Genomic DNA, 20630 nt, shown 5'->3' on the forward strand with positions numbered 1-20630 from the left:
GAATGGACTGGTTGGATCTCCTTGCAGTCCCAGGGACTCTCAAGAGTCTTCTCCAACACCACAGTTCAAAAGCATCAATTCTTTGGTACTCAGCTTTCTTCACAGTCCAACTCTCACATCCATTCATGACCACTGGAAAAACTGTAGCCTTGACTAGACGGACCTTTGTTGGCAAAGTAATGTCTCTGCTTTTGAATATGCTATCTAGGTTGGACATAACTTTCCTTCCAAGGAGTAAGTGTCTTTTAATTTCATGGCTGCAGTCACCATCTGCAGTGATTTTGGAGCCGAGAAAAATAAAGTCTGTCACTGTTTCCACTGTTACCCATCTATTTGCCATGAAGTGATGGGACCAGATGCCATGATCTTTGTTTTCTGAATGTTGAGCTTTAAGCCAACTTTTTCACTCTCCTCTTTCACTTTCATCAAAAGGCTTTTTAGTTCCTCTTCACTTTCTGCCATAAGGGTGGTGTCATCTGCATATCTGAGGTTATTGATATTTCTCCTGGCAATCTTGAGTCCAGCTTGTGCTTCTTCCAGTCCAGCGTTTCTCATGATGTACTCTGCATATAAGTTAACTAAGCAGGGTGACAATATACAGCCTTGATGTACTCCTTTTCCTATTTGGAACCAGTCTGTTGTTCCATGTCCAGTTCTAATTGTTGCTTCCTGACCTGCATACAGATTTCTCAAGAGGCAGGTCAGGTGGTCTGGTATTCCCATCTCTTTCAGAATTTTCCACAGTTTATTGTGATCCACACAGTCAAAGGCTTTGGCATAATCAATAAAGCAGAAATAAATTTTTTTCTGTCACTCTCTTGCTTTTTTGATGATCCAGCAGATGTTGGCAACTTGATCTCTGGTTCCTCTGCCTTTTCTAAAACTAGCTTGAGCATCTGGAAGTTCATGGTTCACATATTGCTGAAGCCTGGCTTGGAGAATTTTGAGCATTACTTTACTAGCATGTGAGATGAGTGCAATTGTGCGGTATTTTAAGCATTCTTTGGCATTGCCTTTCTTTGGGATAGGAATGAAATTTAATTCTAACTTAAAACCTCTGAGGGAGGTATGATTATTATCTTATTTTTTTCCCCAGTTTTTGTTGCATACATTGAGGCACAGGGAGGGCACAGGCTGTGATTTGAGCTCAAGGGATTGGCCTGCAGTTACGAGTTGACCTGACTTTAGAGTAAAGCTTACCATGTGCACAAAGCCTTAGATCCACTCTACCCATCAGGAAGATAACTCTAAATTCCAAAATTATCTCTGCAAGTTCTAAATTTATTACAGATCTTTTTGATCAAGAGGATATGACGTACCACAGTTATAATATGTATGAAAAAGTTGGAATAAACTGGTTATTTATGTCTCTTTAAAAAAAATGCAATCCCTGCAAAGACCTCAGTGTTTCAGTATAAAAATCCATATCCAGTGACATGTGTTTTTTTGTGCAGATGGTATGCCTCTGTGAAAATTGTCAAAAGAAAAGAACACGTATTTTAGAAATGTTAAATATTGTAATTACAATGCAGGCAGTTTTTGCTTTGTAATACGCATGCTTTAAACTCAGAAGACTATGATGTTTTTTTATTGTGTGAAATTTAAATTTGAAACAATTTTGTGTATAGCTTTCTGAAAATGTAGAAGATGGCCTTATTTACTGTTACCTTGGAAATAGCAATACCTAAATGCTGTGTTAACTCTCTTTAGTACAATTAAGATCATTTTATAGAGCAAATGTAGTTTAACATAATATCCTCAAGCATGGATTTTAATTAATTTTAATCATATAAAGTGTGTAATGTTTAGTGTTGTATTTGGAAAACTAAATATAGCTTTTTAATAGAAAACATGCCAATGCCTTTAAAAACGTGCCTCAATCAATAAATACATGCATCACTGACCTTTTACTTTTTAAATAGTATTCTAATTATGAGGAGAGCATCTCCAGTTATGTAATTAATAATCCTCTGATGTTAAAGATATCATGTTAGTTTTTTGAAAGTTTTACTAATATCGATGGTCTTGGAGAAACTCTTAATTGCTAACTTGTTAAGTCATCCCAGGTAAGACTTTCTACTGTGGCATATATTGATACACATGTGTTTTCTTACACTTCTAGGACTCCACTGTTGTCACTCCGATTATTTTGAGGACTGACCCTCAGGGATTTTTCTTTTACTGGACAGATCAAAACAAGGTAAGAAGTGAGATATGTCTCTTTTACATTTTCCAGCGAGTTGTTGATTTGCAAAGTATTCAGGTTTCTATTTGTTTCATGGATGACTCTTTGTAATTTATTTAAAGATTCTACTTAAAAAGAATGCCTAAAATGGAAATGTCTGGAGAGTTTCCAAGGACTGTAGCCTGAAGTATTAGATGTGCTAAATCCTAGAACATTTGGCACTTTTCAGGACAAGAGCACGGAACCGTGAATTGCATTTGTTCTGGAGGGAAGTTAGTCGGTGTTACTGCTGTAAGTCTCCCCCCAGCTCTATCCATAGGGAATGAAGAAAAGGGATGAGAGAGCCCCTGTGGCCCCATGACTGTAACTGTGACTTTCCCTTTCTCTTCCTCTGCCCCTTGTTGCTTAGGCAGCCTCCCAGCCTCGTCAGGAATTTGGCTTTGATAATTGGTTCACATTAGAAAATCAGGAATAAAAGTCTTTCCATTTTTGGGAATTTTTTCCTGTTTTAGCTTTCTGTCCACCATATCATAAATTTAGAATCTCATTTATTATGGAACCAATTGAGCTGATTCCATATTGAATTATTAAAAAGTAGAATGTCTGCAGATCATAAAATTTATTTGGAGTTTAACAGGCAGTTAGACCGGACTATTCATAGAAAGTGGTTATTATTTCAATAGACAATGCTGTGGTTCTGCACTTGAATCTCCAAGGCGACTGACCACAGTATATTTTGGTCCTGTAAGTTCTGATATTTGGAAAGATGGGGCAGGTTTTATTGAGATTTGCCAAAGTGATACTGAAACGATAAAATATCTGGACCAAATTGTGAGGTACTATTAACCTTTTCACATCCTGGTGTTACGCCTCTATATCCAGGGTTATTGGCTGTCAGCCTAGCTTTCTGCCTTTGGGGGCGACCTGGACTTCATCAGTGAGTAATGGTACAGAGACTGCTCTGTGCAGTGGCTCGTTTGGGGTCAGGTTGGAGCCCGGGGGAATTCTTAGGGGGCTGGAAAGTAATATATGGCCCCCAGGGTCAGTCCTGAATGTGTCTCTTTAACATATCTTCCAAAGGACAGATTTTACCTTTGTTGTCCTGGAGCTGCTTTCTGAATATGGGCCTTATAGTCACCTCTGGCGATAGATGTGGGGCCACAGATATAGACCCCAAGCTAATGTCAAAAGCCGCGTTTGAGTAAGATTTCATACTGACTATTCATGTTTATTACTGGGTGTGTTAATCACTTTGGCTTTGACATTCTGTTTGGTTTCCTGCTGTTATGTATAAAACAATGGCTTGAAAGGGTTCTTTTTCTTTTTTTTTTTCCTCCTAAAGGCTATTTTTAGAACTGTTGAAGCTATATTCATGAAAGATATATTTATAATGCTTAGAGCATTTTTAAAGTTGGGTATTTGTACAAGAGACTGGACTGTCAGTTTGATTTTTCAGCTTGTAAATCAAGCTTCTACAAAAGCAGCAGAAGATATTTTGGGGATTTTAAATAATTCATAGCAACTCAGTTAAGCTCCCCTTTAAAACCAATCATAAATATTTCTTTGCTTGAGAAAGAGAAAGTGTTTAGGACCAGAGGCTCTTTGATGTACATCTCTTGTTCCATGAACCCAGTATTTTGACTAATGCTTATTTTCAAATATAGGAAAAAAACTCAGTTTTTGAATACAGACCATTTTCTCTTGGTTGTAATGCAGTTTATGACCAGATGAAACAGATGTTGTGGTAGCAATACTTCTGTCTTTTTATTACTTTTCTTTTCATGAGCATCAATCTTTCAGTTCTAGCCAAGAGACGGTAGTTTCATTTTTCACTTTCTAAGTCAACCATCAGTCATATATCAGAGTTTGGAGGTTTGTTTTTTTAATGATCATATATTAATATCTAAAAGATGAGGTACTTTAAGAAAAAATGAAACTTTACATGATTCCAAGTTTGTAATCTTCTGGCTTTAAGCCCAGTTCTAGAGCCAGAGAGAGTGATGAGTCCACTTCTAGGAGATGGACCCCTGTGAGTGATGTATTAGCAGCTTAAATGCATGTGAGCAGAGATGGTGCTCACAGGTGAGCAGTGGCAAGCAAGCTTTAAGTCCATGTTTTTGCATAACATTATTTGAAGGGATGGGTTGAATGTTGCAATCATGATATTGCTTAGAGGCCCACTTTCTTTAAAATATTTTAATTGACAGTTAGTCTTAGTGATGTGAATCTATCACATGTACTACAGAGTTTACATCTCGGAGAAAAAAATATGATACTTTTTAAAGTTTATCCCCCGATTCCCTCCTCACTTCTGCTTGAAAGCTTGCACTGGTATCTGTGTGATTCACCTCTTTTCCCTGGAGTTTCTTCTTTCATCTTTGTCCGTGTTTCTCCTTGGTCCATGAAGCCTGTACCAAAGTCCTTTGTTTTTTAAAATGTTTATTTATTTTTAGTTGGAGGATAATTGTTTTACAATGTTGTATTGGTTTCTGCTGCACAACAAACATTGGTTTCTGCTGACTCACCTTTCCGTATACATAGACCCCTCCCTCTGGAGCCCCCTCCCACCTCCCCCATCCCCCTAAGTTATCACCGAGCACCAGCTGAGCTCCCTGTTTTATGAAGCTCTTTGATTAGTGATCAGTTGAAGCCTAGTCTGCTCAGAGGTGAGCTGAGTGGCTTAAGAAGTAAAGAATATTGTTACAGGATTTTCTTTTTATAGCCATCAAATGTGAGGGTTCTTATCCAGATGCTCTCTCCTGTCCTGACCACACTGTACCATGGACCACTGATTTGAAGCCAGTGATTTTGCTCTTTGTGAACCTTGACACGTGTCCTATAACCCAGCCTTTGATTTGCCACCATAGAATTGGTAGGTGGCAAAGAAGATTGATAACCCAGATAACAGATTGGAGAATGTAAAAAACCAGAGCTGGCTTTTAGGTAGCAGAAATGTGTTTCTAATAACTTTAGGTAGCAGAAATGTGCTTCTGATGAAACATTGAAGGCATGTTTGGGGGTTGGTGGGGAGCAGATAAACATGAACATCATCTTAAGGGAAATGTTCATCCTTGGTATCAGCTCTGGGCTTATTCTAATCATTCTTTCCCTTTTAATGTTGGCTCTGTAAATTTTACTGACAGTAATTAGCAGAAACAAGATTCTGAATATGACTATCTTAAGCATGGGGTGTTTTCTTATGTCAGTGCGTGTCATGTGAAGAGGATCAGTTTATTTGTGATCATGAGTGAGAAAGGGCTCTTGTACAGGCTGAGTATGGAAGAGGTTTCCTGAATTAAATTATGACTTTTCTTTGGAGCTATGCCATGTCAGGACCAGAAACCAAGGTAGGAAGCATTATCCATGAAAAACATGTGAGCTACAAGAAGAATCTGTATGGGAGCCAAAGAAGAAAAGGGGGGTCCATGTAAAACGTGAACCCAAACATAGTCTGTTAGAATATGAAACAAAGTAGACCTCTGCCTTGCAACCTGAGGCCCTGACCCTGGGCCAAGATTGGTGTAAAAATAAAACTAGTCACCACCAGTTCAGATACAAGAAGTTCAGTATAGTTTAGTAAACTCTTCCTTGTATCCCTAAAACAGGAACTTGGGGAAGGGGAAAGAGGATCACATAATGAAATTAAAAAGGAAGAGAAGGAGAGATACACGTTTTAAAGGAAGCATTCCTACTACTTGATCTTTTTCTGTTACAGATATTTATTTTTCTTTTTGTTGCTAACCTGCAAATATTAATAGGTTCTTTTTGTAAGAGAGTAAAGCACTGTTGATGTCCTTGACTCCTCCCCACCTTTGACCACAATCCTGGCCTTGTCCAAAGTCAACTGCTGGTGGGACTTGCCTGGTGGTCCAGTGGATAAGACTCTGCAGAGGACCCAGGTTTGATCCCTGAATAGGCAACTAAAATCCCACCAACTGTGCAGTGCAGTGTGAAGTCAACTGCTGGGAACAGCTTCATGGTATATTTCCAGGTCTCTCTTTAATGAATTTGTGTGTGTATTAACTATGGAAATATTTTGTTTTGTTTATATCCATCTGTATCCTAAATAACATCATTCTATTTTTACTTTTCCACACACTTGATTTTCACTTTACAGTATGTCTTACAGAACTTTTCATGTAAGTACATGTGTATCCACTTTATTATTCTTATACCTCTATAATATCCCATGGAATGGCTGTGTGTTTAGTCACTCAGTTATGTCCAACTTTCTGCAGCCCCATAGATTGTAGCACACCAGGCTCCTCTGTCCAGGAAATGTTCCAGACATCAGTACTGGAGTGGGTTGCCATTCTCTGCTCCAGGGGATGTTCCTGATCCAAGGATTGAACCTTAGTATCTTGCGTCTCCTGCATTGACAGGTGGATTCTTTGCCACTGTGTCACCTGAGAGGCCCAGGGAATGGATGACCAAATTTTATTTAACAATAAAATATTCTCCTTGGTGGACTCTTGGTATTTGTTTCTAGTTTGGGGCTACACGAAAACAGTCTTGTACTTTGGAGTAATACTTCGTCTTATGTATCTCTCTCTGAGTATATGGGTCAGGCATCCCTGAGGTAAATTTTGAGAAGTACAGTTGCTGATTGAAGGCTATATATATCCTAAATTTTACTTAATGATTGTGTCATTTTATAGCTTTTCCAGTCTTGTGTGAGAGGAACTTTTTCCTCAATTCCCACCAACACTATTAAGAAACATTTTAATTTTTGTCAATTTGATGCAACCATTGTATCTCTGCTCTGATTTGCTGTTGCCTGATTTGCTACTGAGCAAATTTGCTACTGTGTACATTTTCCAGCATTATGGGCAATTTCTATTTCCTCTTACATCAATAACCTGCTTAAATTCTTTGCCTTGTGTTGAGAGTTGTCCGTTTATTTCTGGATGTTAATCCTTTAGCTGTTAGGGATATTTCAAACACTTTCTTCTTGTCTGTGGCTTATCTTTGAATTTCTTAACTTTTATACATGACAAAAGATGACTTGACATTTTCAAATTTGGTATATTCGCATTCCAACTTTTTTTTTTTTTTTGCTTTTTGCTTTATTTAAGATTTTTCTTATTCATTATACTCTTACCCATCATTTTTATTAGTTCAGATTTTTAATTCATGTAAAATTGTCTTAGTCCATTTGAGCTGCTGTAACAAAACACTGTAGAATGGGTAGTTCATAAATGACATATTTCTTACAGTTCAGGAGGCTTGAAGTCCAAGACCAGGGTATCAGCATGGCCCAGAGTGACCCCTCTTCTGTGCTGCAGATTTCTTGTGTCCTCATATGGTGGAGAGGGCTAAGGGTCTCTGGGTTGGTGCTTAATCACTTAGTCATGTCCAACTCTTCACAGCCCCATGGAGTGTAGCCCGCCAGGCTCCTGTGTCCATGGGATTTCCCAGGCAAGAATACTGGCATGGGCTGCTATTTCTTCCTCCAGGGGATCTTCCTGACCCAGGGGTTGAACCCGAGTCTCCTGCATTGCAGGTGGATTCTTTACCATTGAGCCACCAGGGAAGCCTGAGGATCCCTCTGGAGCTTCTTTTATAAGGGTACTAATCCGATCAAGGAGGACTCTGCCCTCAGGATCTAATCACCTGCCAAAGGCCCAATCTCCTAATACCATCCTTGGGTATTAGGTGTTCAACACAAGGATTTGGCATGGAGTGTGGGGACATAAACATTCAGACCATAGCAATGATATCATGTATTTTGAGGACTGATGATCTCAGAAATCTAATTTCTTCAAATGGTTAGTCCTGTCTTTGGGTGGTCCCTGTTTTTTCTGGTTGGAACTGGTATCACTATCTGGCATGTAATTTTCTTCTGGCTGGGGTGTGGAGGGTATGGGAAGTACGAACTATGATGGCAAATTGTCCTGATTAGATGTTCCCACTTCACTCCCAATGCTGACACCTCCCCCACCTGGTTTGGGTGGTCCAGATCTATTCCTGTTTTAATGCCTGTGAGTTTCTGGGGTGTCACCTCCTACTTGGTTTTTATTCCATTTATCTTCTGCCTTCCATGCTTTCTGATTCAAGAAGTACAACACCTTCTGTTTACCCATGATTCTAGATTATAGACATATGTTTATGCCTGTGTATTCAGTCAGTTCTAGGGAACAGGACATGGGAGGACTCCACCATCTGTTCCATCTGTTGTCTTGTTCTGGCCTATTATTTTGCATGAGACAGTCATTGGGATCCTTCAAAGTGGTAAGTTTCTGTTAATTAAAACTATAGACTGCCTTCTCTTATAGTAACCTTATATTTCTATACTGAGTTCAAATGCAAAGTTCAGAAATTACATATTTACATATTACATGGTGATATTTTTCAGCAAAGAAGTCAAGAGTTTGTAAATATTTAAACTGTTGTATCATAAACCTCTATAAAAAAAGCTAGTAATATTGTGTTAAAAAATAGTCTGGGCTCCATAAAGAACCACCAGGCACCACAGATTTTATTAATCATTGTTTATCAACAGCACTTCTTCTTTCACACACACTTCTCTAGAATATACCAGAAACATCAGTTTTGAACTTTCTTGTCTATGGTAATTGGGGTAGGACACTCAACTGTCCATTGAGTACAACAATGTGATTATAAATTAAAAGATCAGCTCTACACACTTTTATTTGGTAGCTTCCCCCGAACCCTGAAACAACAGCTGATTTATCTCAGAAAACAATGCAGAGCGTGTGCGTATCACTGCTGGAAGGCTGGTATCTTTGCTAGGCCTGTAGCAGGACGCCAGTCATTGCCAACAAGCAGCAGCATCTATGGATTAAGTCCTTTCCTTCACCTTCACCAGGTTTCCTTCACGTAAAGAAATTAATAGAAGCAACACAGTCCCAAATCTAAACCCCAGTCCTTACTGCTCCTGTGGCTGAGAGTTAGACCCCAGTGGCATTTGCATTCCTTTGCTTTTTTTGACCTCTGGAGCTCATGACACTGCCTGGGAGCTGACACCCATACAAGAGACAACTGTACACATGGATGTCACCAGACGGTCAATACCGAAATCAGATTGATTGTATTTGCAGCTGAAGATGGAGAAGCTCTATATAGTCAGCAAAAACAAGACCGGGAGCTGACTGTGGCTCAGATTGTGAACTCCTTATTGCCAAATTCAGACTTAAGTTGAAGAAAGCAGGGAAAACCACTAGACCATTCAGGTATGACCTAAATCAAATCCCTTACAATGATACAGTGGAAGTGACAAATAGATTCAAGGGATTAGATTTGATAGACAGAGTGCCTGAAGAACTGTGGACGGATCTTCATGACCCAGATAACTGCAATGGTGTGATCACTCAGCTAGAACCAGACATCCTGGAATGTCAAGTGGGACTTAGGAAGCATCACTACGAACAAAGCTAGTGAGGTGATGGAATTCCAGCTGAGCTATTTCAAATCTTAAAATATGATGCTGTGAAAGTGCTGCAGTCAATATGCCAGCACACTTGGAAAACTCAGCAGTGGCCACAGGGCTGGAAAAGGTCAGTTTTCATTTCAATCCCAAAGAAAGGCAATGCCAAAGAATGTTCAAACTAATTCACAATTGCACTCATCTCACAAGCTAGCAAAATAATGCTCAAAATTTTGAACATTCTTTGGCATTGTTTTTCTGGACCTATCTTGCTTTTTCTATGATCCAACGGATGTTGGCAACTTGATCTCTGGTTCAAAAAGCAAGAGAGTTCCAGAAAAGCATCTACTTCTGCTTTATTGATTACACCAAAGCCTTTGACTCTGTGAATCACAACAAACTTTGGGAAATTCTTCAAGAGACGGGAATACCAGACCACCTTACCTGCCTCCTGAGAAATCTGTATGCAGGTCAAGAAGCAACAGTTAGAACCTAACATGGAACAATGGACTGGTTCCAAATCAGGAAAGGAGTACTTCAAGGCTGTATATTGTCACCATGCTTCTTTAACTTATGTGCAGAGTACATTATGCAAAATGCCAGGCTGATTGAAGCACAAGCTGGAATCAAGATTGCCAGGAGAGATGTCAATGACCTCAGACATGCAGATGACACCACTATTGTGGCAGAAAGCGAAGAGGAACCAAAGAACCTCTTGATGAAAGTAAAAGAGGAGAGTGAAAAACCTGACTTAAAACTCAGCGTTCAAAAAACAAAGATCATGGCATCCAGTCCCATTACTTCATGGCAAATAGATGGGGAAACATGAATACAGTGACAAGCTTTATTTTCTCGGGCTCCAAAATCACTACATATAGTGGCTGCAGCCATGAAATTAAAAGACTTGCTCCTTGAAAAAATAGCTATGACCAACCTAGACAGCATACTAAAAAACAGAGATATTACTTTGCTGACAAAGGTCCGTCTAGTCAAAGCTATAGTTTTTCCAGTAGTCATGTATGGACGTGAGAGCTGGATCATAAAGAGAGCTGAGTGCCGAAGAAATGATGTTTTTGCACTGTGATGTTGGAGATGATTCTTGAGTGTCCCTGCGACTACACAGAGTTCAAACCAGTCCATCCTAGAGGAAATCAGTCCTGAATATTTATTGGAAGGACTGATGCTGAAGCTGAAACTCCAGTACTTTCACCACCTGATGTGAAGAGTCAACTCATTAGAAAAGACCCTGAATCTGGGAAAGATTGAAGGCAGGAGGAGAAGGAGATGACAGAGGATGAGATGGTTGTATGGCATTACCTACTCGATGGACATGAGTTTGAGCAAGGTCTGGGATTTGGTGATGGACAGGGAGGCCTGGCATGCTGCAGTCCATGGTGTTGCAAAGAGTCAGACATGACTGAGTGACTGAACGAACTAACACCCACCTGAGCAAACAAGTTTGATGGGCAGATACCATAAACTTCTGGGTGGCATAACTCAAAGGTGCAAGCTTTCTGTTTTATCCTCGTGCACTCCAGGGGCAATAGGCCCCTTTACCCTCAGATGTAACTGGCTTGAGAACACACCCTTCATGGACTTCCTTCCTTTTCTGTCTCTATTCCACATGTGTCCTGGAGACACCTCTAAAATAAACTCATTTTAGTAGAATCCTCCTTTAGGAACTGCCTAACATGGATCCTTAATGTCTAACAACTTAATGGAGATGCCCCATAATTAAGGGAGTTAAAAGGATTTCTTACTAAGAGGCACCGTAACTGGAACCTGTTAGGTAAATACTTTGTTTTAAGCCAGGGAGATTTTTTAGTTGAGTCTTCATATGGGAGGCCAGAACTTGAAGTCTGACTGATGTGGATTGGAGATCTAATTCTAGCTCATGTCCAGTGAGTCATATCTGATGAATCTCTTCAACCATCTGAGCCTCCATTTCCTCATCTGTAAGTGAAGTCACTCAGTCGTGTTCGACTCTTTGCAACCCCATGGACTGTAGCCTATCAGGCTCCTCCATCCATGGGATTTTCTGGGCAAGAGTGCTGGAATGGATTGCCATTTCCTTCTCCAGGGGATCTTCCCGATCCAGGGATTGAACCCAGGTCTCCTGCATTGCAGGAAGACGCTTTACCGTCTGAGCCACCGGGGAAGCTGTAAGACTGAGTGTTAACTTTCTCAGTGTTGCTGTTAAATATGATACACGAAGCATGTAGCACAATGCTTTGTTGTTTAGTTGCTCAGTTTGTGTCTGACTGTTTGTGACCCCATGGACTGTAGCCTACTAGGCTCCACTGTCCGAGAACGATGTATACCGCTTTGTAGACTCAGTCTTTGTGGTGGCTTTTTTAAGACTTAATTTTTAAATTAAATCAAAATTTAAATGTAAGTTTTCCTGAAGTATGGTTGACAAATAAACTTGTAAGATATTTAAAGTGTGCATCGTGGTGATTTAAAAAAAAATAAAAGTAAAGAAATTAATATATGTATCCATTGTGAAAGAGTTCCCTGCATCTAGTTAATTAGCACATCCATCACCTACCTCACTTATTTTCTTCTTTTTTTTGTATGAGAACATGTAGGTTCTATTTTCTGCAAATTTCATTCATATAATACAGTATTATCAACTATATTCACCATATTACACATTAGATTCTCAGCCCTTATTCATTTTGTAGTTGAAAATTCATAGCCTTTTACCAACCTCTTCCTAGTTCCCCTGGCTTCCCAGGTGGTCAGTGGTAAAGAATCTGCCTGCCAAACAGGAAGACATGGATTCGTTCCGTATCAGGAGGGTCTCCTGGAAAAGGAAATGGCAACCCACTCCCATGTTCTTGCTTGGGAAATCCCGTGGACAGAGGAGGCTGGCAGGCTGCAGTCCGTGGGGTTCCAGAGTCGGACATGGCTCAGTGTCTGAACCACCATCCCCCTGGCCCCACTGTGCCCCAGCCCCAGCACCCACATTTCTACTCTCTGTTCCTGTGAGTCTGACACCTCCGCACCTTTGAAGGTTGCACATATATGTGATGCCATGTCATATTCATCTCTCTCTATTTGGCTTTATTTCACTTGACATAATGCCCTCAAGGTCCATTGTAGTAGTTTCTATTATTGGTATATAATTAACAGTCTCTGACTCAGCAGTTAGTCCCTAACTAATTTTTAGGGACTACAAACATTCTGTTTTGAAAGCCAAGTGACTGTCTGTTTACATATATTTAAAAATATTTTTTCTTCTTGAAGGCAATAGTGACTGTTTCCTCTTTAGACTCTGTTGTGGTCTTTGATCTAAAGCATTGAGCCTTAGGTCTGTTTGAGCAAACAAGATGTTTATGTATTTCATAACACTTCAGGAGCAGAACTACAGAAGGCAAAAGAAGGGATTTATCGTTGTGAAGACTTTCCCACTGAGGGTAATCCACTAATAAATACTGCATCATAGGTGAAAGGTTTTTGACCCTCAGGAATTGGAAGCATCTTGTGGAATGAACTTAAAGATGATTTAAAAGTCTTGGGTAGGAGAAATGCTATTATTCACAAGCAGACTTGGCTTCCACCATGGTTGTCTGTATCTTTTTTCCTAAGATAATCACTTTGGGATTTTCACTGCTGTATTGGCACCAGGCAGCTCCTCGTTCTCCATTCCAATAAGATCCTGAGAGAGTAAGCTTGCAGTTATTTGTGAGTATAATTTAGATAGTGGTCTGTTGGATTACTGAGGAGCAAGCCACTTTTCATCAATTTTGCTTCCAGATTAAGCTTTACTTATTTCCAACCTTTCTTTCACTGCCACAAGTCCCAGAGTTTTTGCCTCAATGAGTTCGAGCTAGTGTAGGACAGCCAGATGCTATGATTGCTTAGCCTATGTAGATGCAACAGAAGAACATGTTGTTAGAATGGAAGCCTTTACCAGGTTGTGATTCATGGTCTTTTGGTAAATGTATTTTGAAATCAAGCTGATTATTATGAAATGGCATCATTGTACTTTCTTTAGAATCGTTTTTAGGGTGTTAGTGAATTAATCTGATTTTCGTGTCTCTATCACAGCACTTCATCAGGCCGATAACAACAGCAGTGCTCATTTGAATATGTTGTAACCAGAGTTTAGAAATATATAGCACACTGGCTTTATTTCAAACTTCATCACCCCTAATATAATTTAATTACAAAATTTTGCCTCAGTTTTATGTGTTGCTTATATTTAGCTCTTCCTAGTCTTGTAGTAACAATTAAATTGGATGCTTTCCATGCTATGAAGTTATTATGATGGGTTATTTGTACCTTTTGATAAAAATTAGTTTGAGACACCAGATTAAAGGAATGTATAGAGGAAATACATCTGTATTGTTCATAATTCTATTCCTTGTTATGTGGAAAGCCCATTTGCCCTTATTGTGAATAGAATTCCCAGACACTTGGTATTGACCCACTGTCATGCTTCTTTGCTTGAATTATAGATGCTGTAGATAGAGTGAGCATGTTTGGTTGTCCTCTAGTTCATTTTCTTGCAAATGCAGAATTGTTTGATTCTACTGATGGGGTTCTTGTCAAACTCTTTCCATATTTAACCAGCATGGCAAGCCTCTTTTTTCCATCTGGTAAAATAAATAAAGGTGGAAAATTGTTTTACTTAAATTGTCATTTAAGTATTTACCCAAAATAGACCAAAATAAAAAATTTCCATTTTTCACATTTTATCTTTACTTTGTTTAAATAATTTTAAAAGGTTAAACAACCTGATTATTAGGAACTTGGTATCACATAAATTTCTTTTCATATGCACTAGTTCAATTTGCACACACCTTTTATCTATTGTTATTATTACTGTTATCATCATCACCAATAATAGCAATCACATATATGGAGTTTTCTGCACACCAGTCACTGCTGTGGTATATGTGTGCATGTGCATGCCGGTTTGTGTGTGTGTGTGTGTGTGTCGTTTCCACGAACCTGTGAGGCCAGGCCTCTTATCACTCCCGTTTCCAGGTGAGGACATTGACATATACACGAGTGCTGACCCTCATGACACAGTTCATGAAGAGAGATGGGAATAGAATCCAGGTAGCCTGGCTGTGTGTCCTGACCCTTAACTTCTTGCTTTTTAAAGATCTTGTTTAATTTGTAAAGCTGTTTTTCTCAGATTTTTTTCCCCCTTAGATCTGTCTTAAAAGAAATCTCAGTAGGCATATTGCATGTGCAAGGAAAAGGCAAACTGTGAAGTGGTTCTCAACTTGGGCTGCACAGGGAGACATTAAAATCACTGGGGGAGCTTCAAAAATTGTTGCTGCCTGGGTCCCATCCCCAGAGAATCTGATTTAATTGCTCTGGGGTGCAGTCAGGACCTTGGATTTTTTTTTTTTTTTTTTTTAATGCTCCTTGTTTGATTCTAACGTGCAGCCAAGGTGAACACTGATAGGAAGCAAACTGACATTGCAAATCAATTCAGTGAAGTTCCTGAGGGGTTGTGCTCACTCTGCCTTTCCTTCTGTGGCCTCATTTCTATCAAAAATCAGACTCAGCTTAAGCACCCAGAGGCCCTACAAGACTCTGAATTATTTAGCTACAATTGAATAATATTCCCTATATTGTACTTAGGAAGGCAGGAAATTACTAACTTTTTTAGAAGGAGTCTTAGTATCCAAGATTGAAACAAAATAGATACTTTTGTTATATTCAGTTGATTAAAATTCATTTAATTTTCCATTCCCTGGATGTTCTAAGTACTAGGTATTCGTTTTATTTTTGCTGAACATGTTGTCAGCATTCATGCCTGTTTATTAACCTTTATGTTTTTCTAAATCTTCTGTTAAACCAAGTTGCTATTTGAACATATTTAATTAAACTAGCTATACTTTTGAATGAGCAAATGTGGTTTCAAAAATGATTTTATATAATTATATTATATCTTAAACTTCTTTTATGGATGCAAAGCAGATATCATCTTGGTAAATTATGACAACATGTCATTTTTTATTAATTTGTAGAAATTATTTCTTTATTGACACATTAGCCCAGCTGGGAAACCGGAGACAATGAGGTCATATGCAGGGGTGATAGGAAGCTGTGATATAATCAGTTCTAAATAATATATTTAAGTGGTAAAAATCCATATTTCTCCCATAAGAATACTTGGTTTTTACTTCAGTCTTCAATATGCATTGTTATGAGAAAGATTTTGCATGAGATTTCTCTTTAGTGTTGTGCATGGTGAACAATGCACCTGGTGAAGTGAATGCCTCAATGAAAAGTTTTATGGGGCAGAACCAGTTGCTATGCTAAGAAACTAAGTGTTGTGCTGATATACATAATGGATTCTATTTTTAGATGAACATATGTTCCTATAGCCTGGCTTCCTTATGGAAGAGGCCAGCAGTTTCAGCCCCACATTGTGAATATTGAGACTTAGATGATCAGAGGAGATGGGACTTTAGGTTGTGAAATTTTCATCTATTTTAGCCCTAACATATTTCATGACTGGGGGAAAAATTAAAAACAAAAAAGATTAACATATAAACCCTACTATATATAAAATAGATAACCAACCAAGACCTACTGTATAGCACAGGGAGCTATATTCAATATTCTCTAAAACCTATAAAGAAGAAGAATCTGTAAAAATATATGTGTATAACTTAATCACTTTGCTGTACACCTGAAACTAACACAACATTGTAAATCAACTATACTTCAATAAACAAAACAGAAATCTAAACAAAATTCTAAAACAGTTTCAGCTTTTTAGTGTTTGTAGGGTGAGTTCTTCCAGAAGTTGACCTCAAAACAAAGATTCAAGTTCAAGTAGTTTATTTGGAAGGTGAGCTCCCGAAGCATGGACTGAGCAGTGGGGCAGTGAGACAGGCAAAGGAAGGCAGTGATAGAGGGTGAATTATCAGATACCGATTAACGCTCTGGGCAACTGAATCTCCATCCCACTGGGACCTCTGGGCATGGAGCACACCCCAGCATTATCTTGATTGAGGTAAGAGAGCTTGATATCTACCACCAGTTCCCAGGTGTCTCTGTTTGAAGACAGCTTTTCCCAGGGCTGTTCTGTCCGTAGCACCTCTGCCAGCTCTTCTCTGTGTCCACGGAGCCTTCAGACTTGTGTCCCCAGACTTCGAGAAAGCTCTCAGACAAAGTTGCCTTTGAAAGCTGTCAATGGGCATGCATGGATACACAGGGCCACCAGCAGCAGTAACTACTCTGAAGGCTTTGATTTTAAGTGAGACTTAAAAAATCTCTACCACGGGTGCAGACAATTCACGGACAGATAGATCTTGCTTTGTTTGCATAACATATTAAAATGTAAAAGCCAGCATTAAAAAATCTGAGAGTTCATATTGCAAATCTGTATTTCTCAGAAAATCAGAAGGCTTGGCAACATTGGTCACCATACCACCATGGCCACATGTGGCTACCTGCATCAGACAGGGCCTGTCGGATCCAGCCTCTTTCATTTCGGCTTTTGGGTGTACAATATCAGGTGTCTGTGGCAATATCCTTTACTGGAAGCTTCAATAAGCTAATGATTATGAAGGCTCCTGTGGAATGCAGTCAGTTCTGCTAGAGTGGGCTTGTTGGATTGCTGTGGTGTAAAGACTGATTTTACAGTATAAAATGGCTGAAGGTCAGCAAATCCAGGCCTTACTCATAACTGCCAGAGCAAAGTAATTGATGCCCCAAGCCCATTTCTTCTCTATGAGATATGGATTTGAAGTGTGTGAGCTCTGAGCTCACTCTGAGCTTTAAAAGGTTATTATTCTAAAATGACTTTCACATGGCATTGTGCTGTGTTAGATTTATCAGTAACTCCTTGGCAAAAGATTTCTTGTTGAGTCGAGCCATTAATCTATAGGAAATAAAAATGGTGGGCTATAGGACACCAGGCAGAATGACTTTCCTTTGTGGAATGAATGGGGGTTAATTCCATCACCAGCTCAAGGCAGTGGGCACTGAGTAGCTAAGTCAGCTACACCCACCCATTCCCCACTGTAGATCTGCACTGTCCCATAAAGTGGCATGTTGAGTTTTACACTTGAATTTTAATTAATTAAAATATGAAATGCATTTCCTCAGCCACACTTGGCCACATTCCAAGTGCTCCATAGGTACCTGTGGGCAGATAAAGTTAAAGAACATTTCCATCACTAACAGAAAGTTCTGTTGGGTGTCACTGCATAGAGACTGGGTCAGGAATAGGCTAGTCAAAGCCAGTGAAAAGTGAAAGTTTCCTTGAATTTATGGGGAAAGACCTTTCTTCTTTTTTGTTGAATCATGTCCTGTTAAGATGTTTTGTGGACATGACTTTCATATTTTGTTCCCTTGGATGAAGACGTTCGGGTGCTTCAGATACCACTTTGGGAGCCTAACAGTTAGGCTGATCCCACAGAAGACAAATCAGTGAAGGACCAGATCCTCAGCGATGTCATTTGAGACATAAATCAGACCGTCTCAAATCCATGAGCGAGTGAATCTCCTTCATTGTCTAAGCTGGTTTCAGATGGGACGTTGTCCCTTTTCAGTCAAGATTGCTAACTGAATCATAGGACATTCAGGTATTTGAAGGAAGGCAGGGACTCAGATATTTAGGATCCAGCTGCATCTGGCCCATAAATGTGAAAGAGGAAAGAGAAGACAACACTTCTGCAATCTTCTCTACAATCCCCTGTGCAAGACATCATTGTATGTTGTTTTGTGCATTTTTCTGTGTGGAGCTATAGCTCTCAGGAATGGTTGTAATGCATAATTAGAGAAGAATACAAATTGAGAAACAAGGAGAATGTGGAAATTTGTGCAGCAAATGGAACTTTGTATATTAGTCTAATATACAAATTGGATTTTGTAATTGGTTTCAATTGTACCAGAAGGACTTCTAGGGAAGGAAAGGAGAGCTTATTGGTAGACCACTGTTTTGCACGCATCATGCCTGTGTGCCTTCTGTAGACTGTGTTGTTAATTTCTGGGTTGGTTTTCCCCATTTTGCACTGGGAAGCCGAGGCTGTGGCAGGGTGGCTGCCCCAAGAAGGTATCCCACGCTCCCAGCCTAGAACGGGGCCCTTCCTCGGCCCCCCTGGTGTGCCTCGTGCTCCCCTTCAGCTTAGCTGTCATCATGTTCTGCTAATTGTGTCTCATTCATTATACTTGCCTAATACATTAGGAGGAGAAGGCAATGGCACCCCACTCCAGTACTCTTGCCTGGAAAATCCCATGGACAGAGGAGCCTGGTAGGCTGTGGTCCATGGGGTTGCTAAGAGTCGGACACGACTGAGCGACTTCACTTTCACTTTTCAGTTTCATACATTGGAGAAGGAAATGGCAACCCACTCCAGTGTTGTTGCCTGGAGAATCCCAAGGACAGGGGAGCCTGGTGGGCTGCCGTCTATGGGATTGCACAGAGTCGGACACGACTGAAGTGATTTAGCAGCAGCAGTAGCAGCAATAAGTCAGGAAGTCTTTAAGTACTTTATCCAGTACGGTTGGCATGTCTAGTCCACTGCTAGCGTACGACGATTGCTCAAATGACCGTTAATCAAATGAACGAAGTCTAGCAAGGCTGTGCCACTCACCTAGGATCACAGGGTGCCAGGGGGTGGGAAGCCAAGTCTGTCAGGACCCAAAGCCAGTGGTTTTCCTGACTCTTTCTTGTTTATTAACAACTTATCCAGCTGCCTCTCCCCCAGTAGTTTTTGTGACCAGCTTCCTGGAAGAGAGAGGGAGTGTGGCGGTGGCAGGTGGGAGGGGGAGTCTCTCTAGCTTCTTCCTGCCGTGAGTCCCCGAAACCCACCTTCACCTTCATCTGCTCTCTCCTCCCATTTCCCTTCTCTTTCGCAGGCAGTGCCTACCTCTTTGGTCCTAGACCCTGACTTCCCAAAGATTTTGAACTAATATTTATCCCTTTTATTTCATGTATTATCAATATTCCCTCTTTCACCAGATCCATACAATCAGTCTTAAGCATGACAAGCCTGTCCCACCTCTAAAGAAAGCTTTAGGCACTCTCTTGACCCCAACTGGCTGCTTTCTTTTCTTTCTCCTTGTCATTTACATAAGCATCTTTAAAGACTTGCCTGTATTCTCTGCTTACCTTTCACTACCTCCTCTGTCCATAGCAACCTGGATTCTGCACACATCACTCCAAACTGTTCCTTCTAAAGCTACCACTGACCTTTATGTCAGCATCAGTTCAGTTCAGTCTCTCAGTTGTGTCTGACTCTTTATGACCCCATGAATTGCAGCACGTCAGGCCTCCCTGTCCATCACCAACTCCTGGAGTTCACTCAAACTCATGTCCATAGAGTCGATGATGCCATCCAGCCATCTCATCCTCTGTTGTCCCCTTCTCCTCCTGCCCCCAATCCCTCCCAGCATCAGAGTCTTTTCCAATGAGTTAACTCTTCGCATGAGGTGGCCAAAGTACTGAAGTTTCAGCTTTAGCATCATTCCTTCCAAAGAATACCCAGGATTGATCTCCTTTAGAATGGTCTGGTTGGATCTCCTTGCAGTCCAAGGGACTCTCAGGAGTCTTCTCCAACACACCACAACACCACAGTTCAAAAGCCTCAATTCTTCGGCGCTCAGCTTTCTTCACAGTCCAACTCTCACATCCACACATGACCATATGGAAAAACCATATGTCAGCATATATTGGCCATTTTTAGCTCTTTGTGCTTGAACTTTTATCAGAATATTATTAGTATTGTTGATTGCCACATTTCTATGAAACATTTGATTTTCTTGACTTCTTTGCTTTCGTATATTTTCCTCTACCCCACTCAGTTTTCATGGTTGGCTCTACGTTGCCGTTCTTTTCTACTCTCAGAATCACATCTGTACTTGCAGCTTCTGGACACAAAGACTTGCAGATTTATGTCACCATCCAATATCTTGTCCCCTTGAAACCCAGAAGACAACATTTTTAAGGTGGGTAGTGATCTCTTCCTCCCTTCACCCTTGACCTGGTCCTTCTGCCTTACTGAAGGTACCACCCCCTTAGACCTGCACTATCTGGACCTTGGAGAGCTTCCTCTCCCCTTCCTTCTCCACCTTCCA

At 40.2% G+C, this 20630-nt stretch overlaps 1 protein-coding gene across 2 annotated transcripts in view; it reads left to right on the forward strand.

Moving 5' to 3' along the window:
• Positions 1-20630, forward strand: part of PLCB1 (phospholipase C beta 1) — an 857319-nt gene that overhangs the window by 24233 nt on the left and 812456 nt on the right. For both annotated transcript variants that reach the window (XM_061435580.1, XM_061435581.1), the window contains exon 2: positions 2123-2200. In XM_061435580.1, the coding sequence (XP_061291564.1) occupies positions 2123-2200 (78 nt within the window). The remainder of the gene's footprint in view (positions 1-2122; positions 2201-20630) is intronic.

This window comes from Bos javanicus, chromosome 13 (genome assembly GCF_032452875.1).
Source record: "Bos javanicus breed banteng chromosome 13, ARS-OSU_banteng_1.0, whole genome shotgun sequence".
Classification (NCBI taxonomy): domain Eukaryota; kingdom Metazoa; phylum Chordata; class Mammalia; order Artiodactyla; family Bovidae; genus Bos; species Bos javanicus.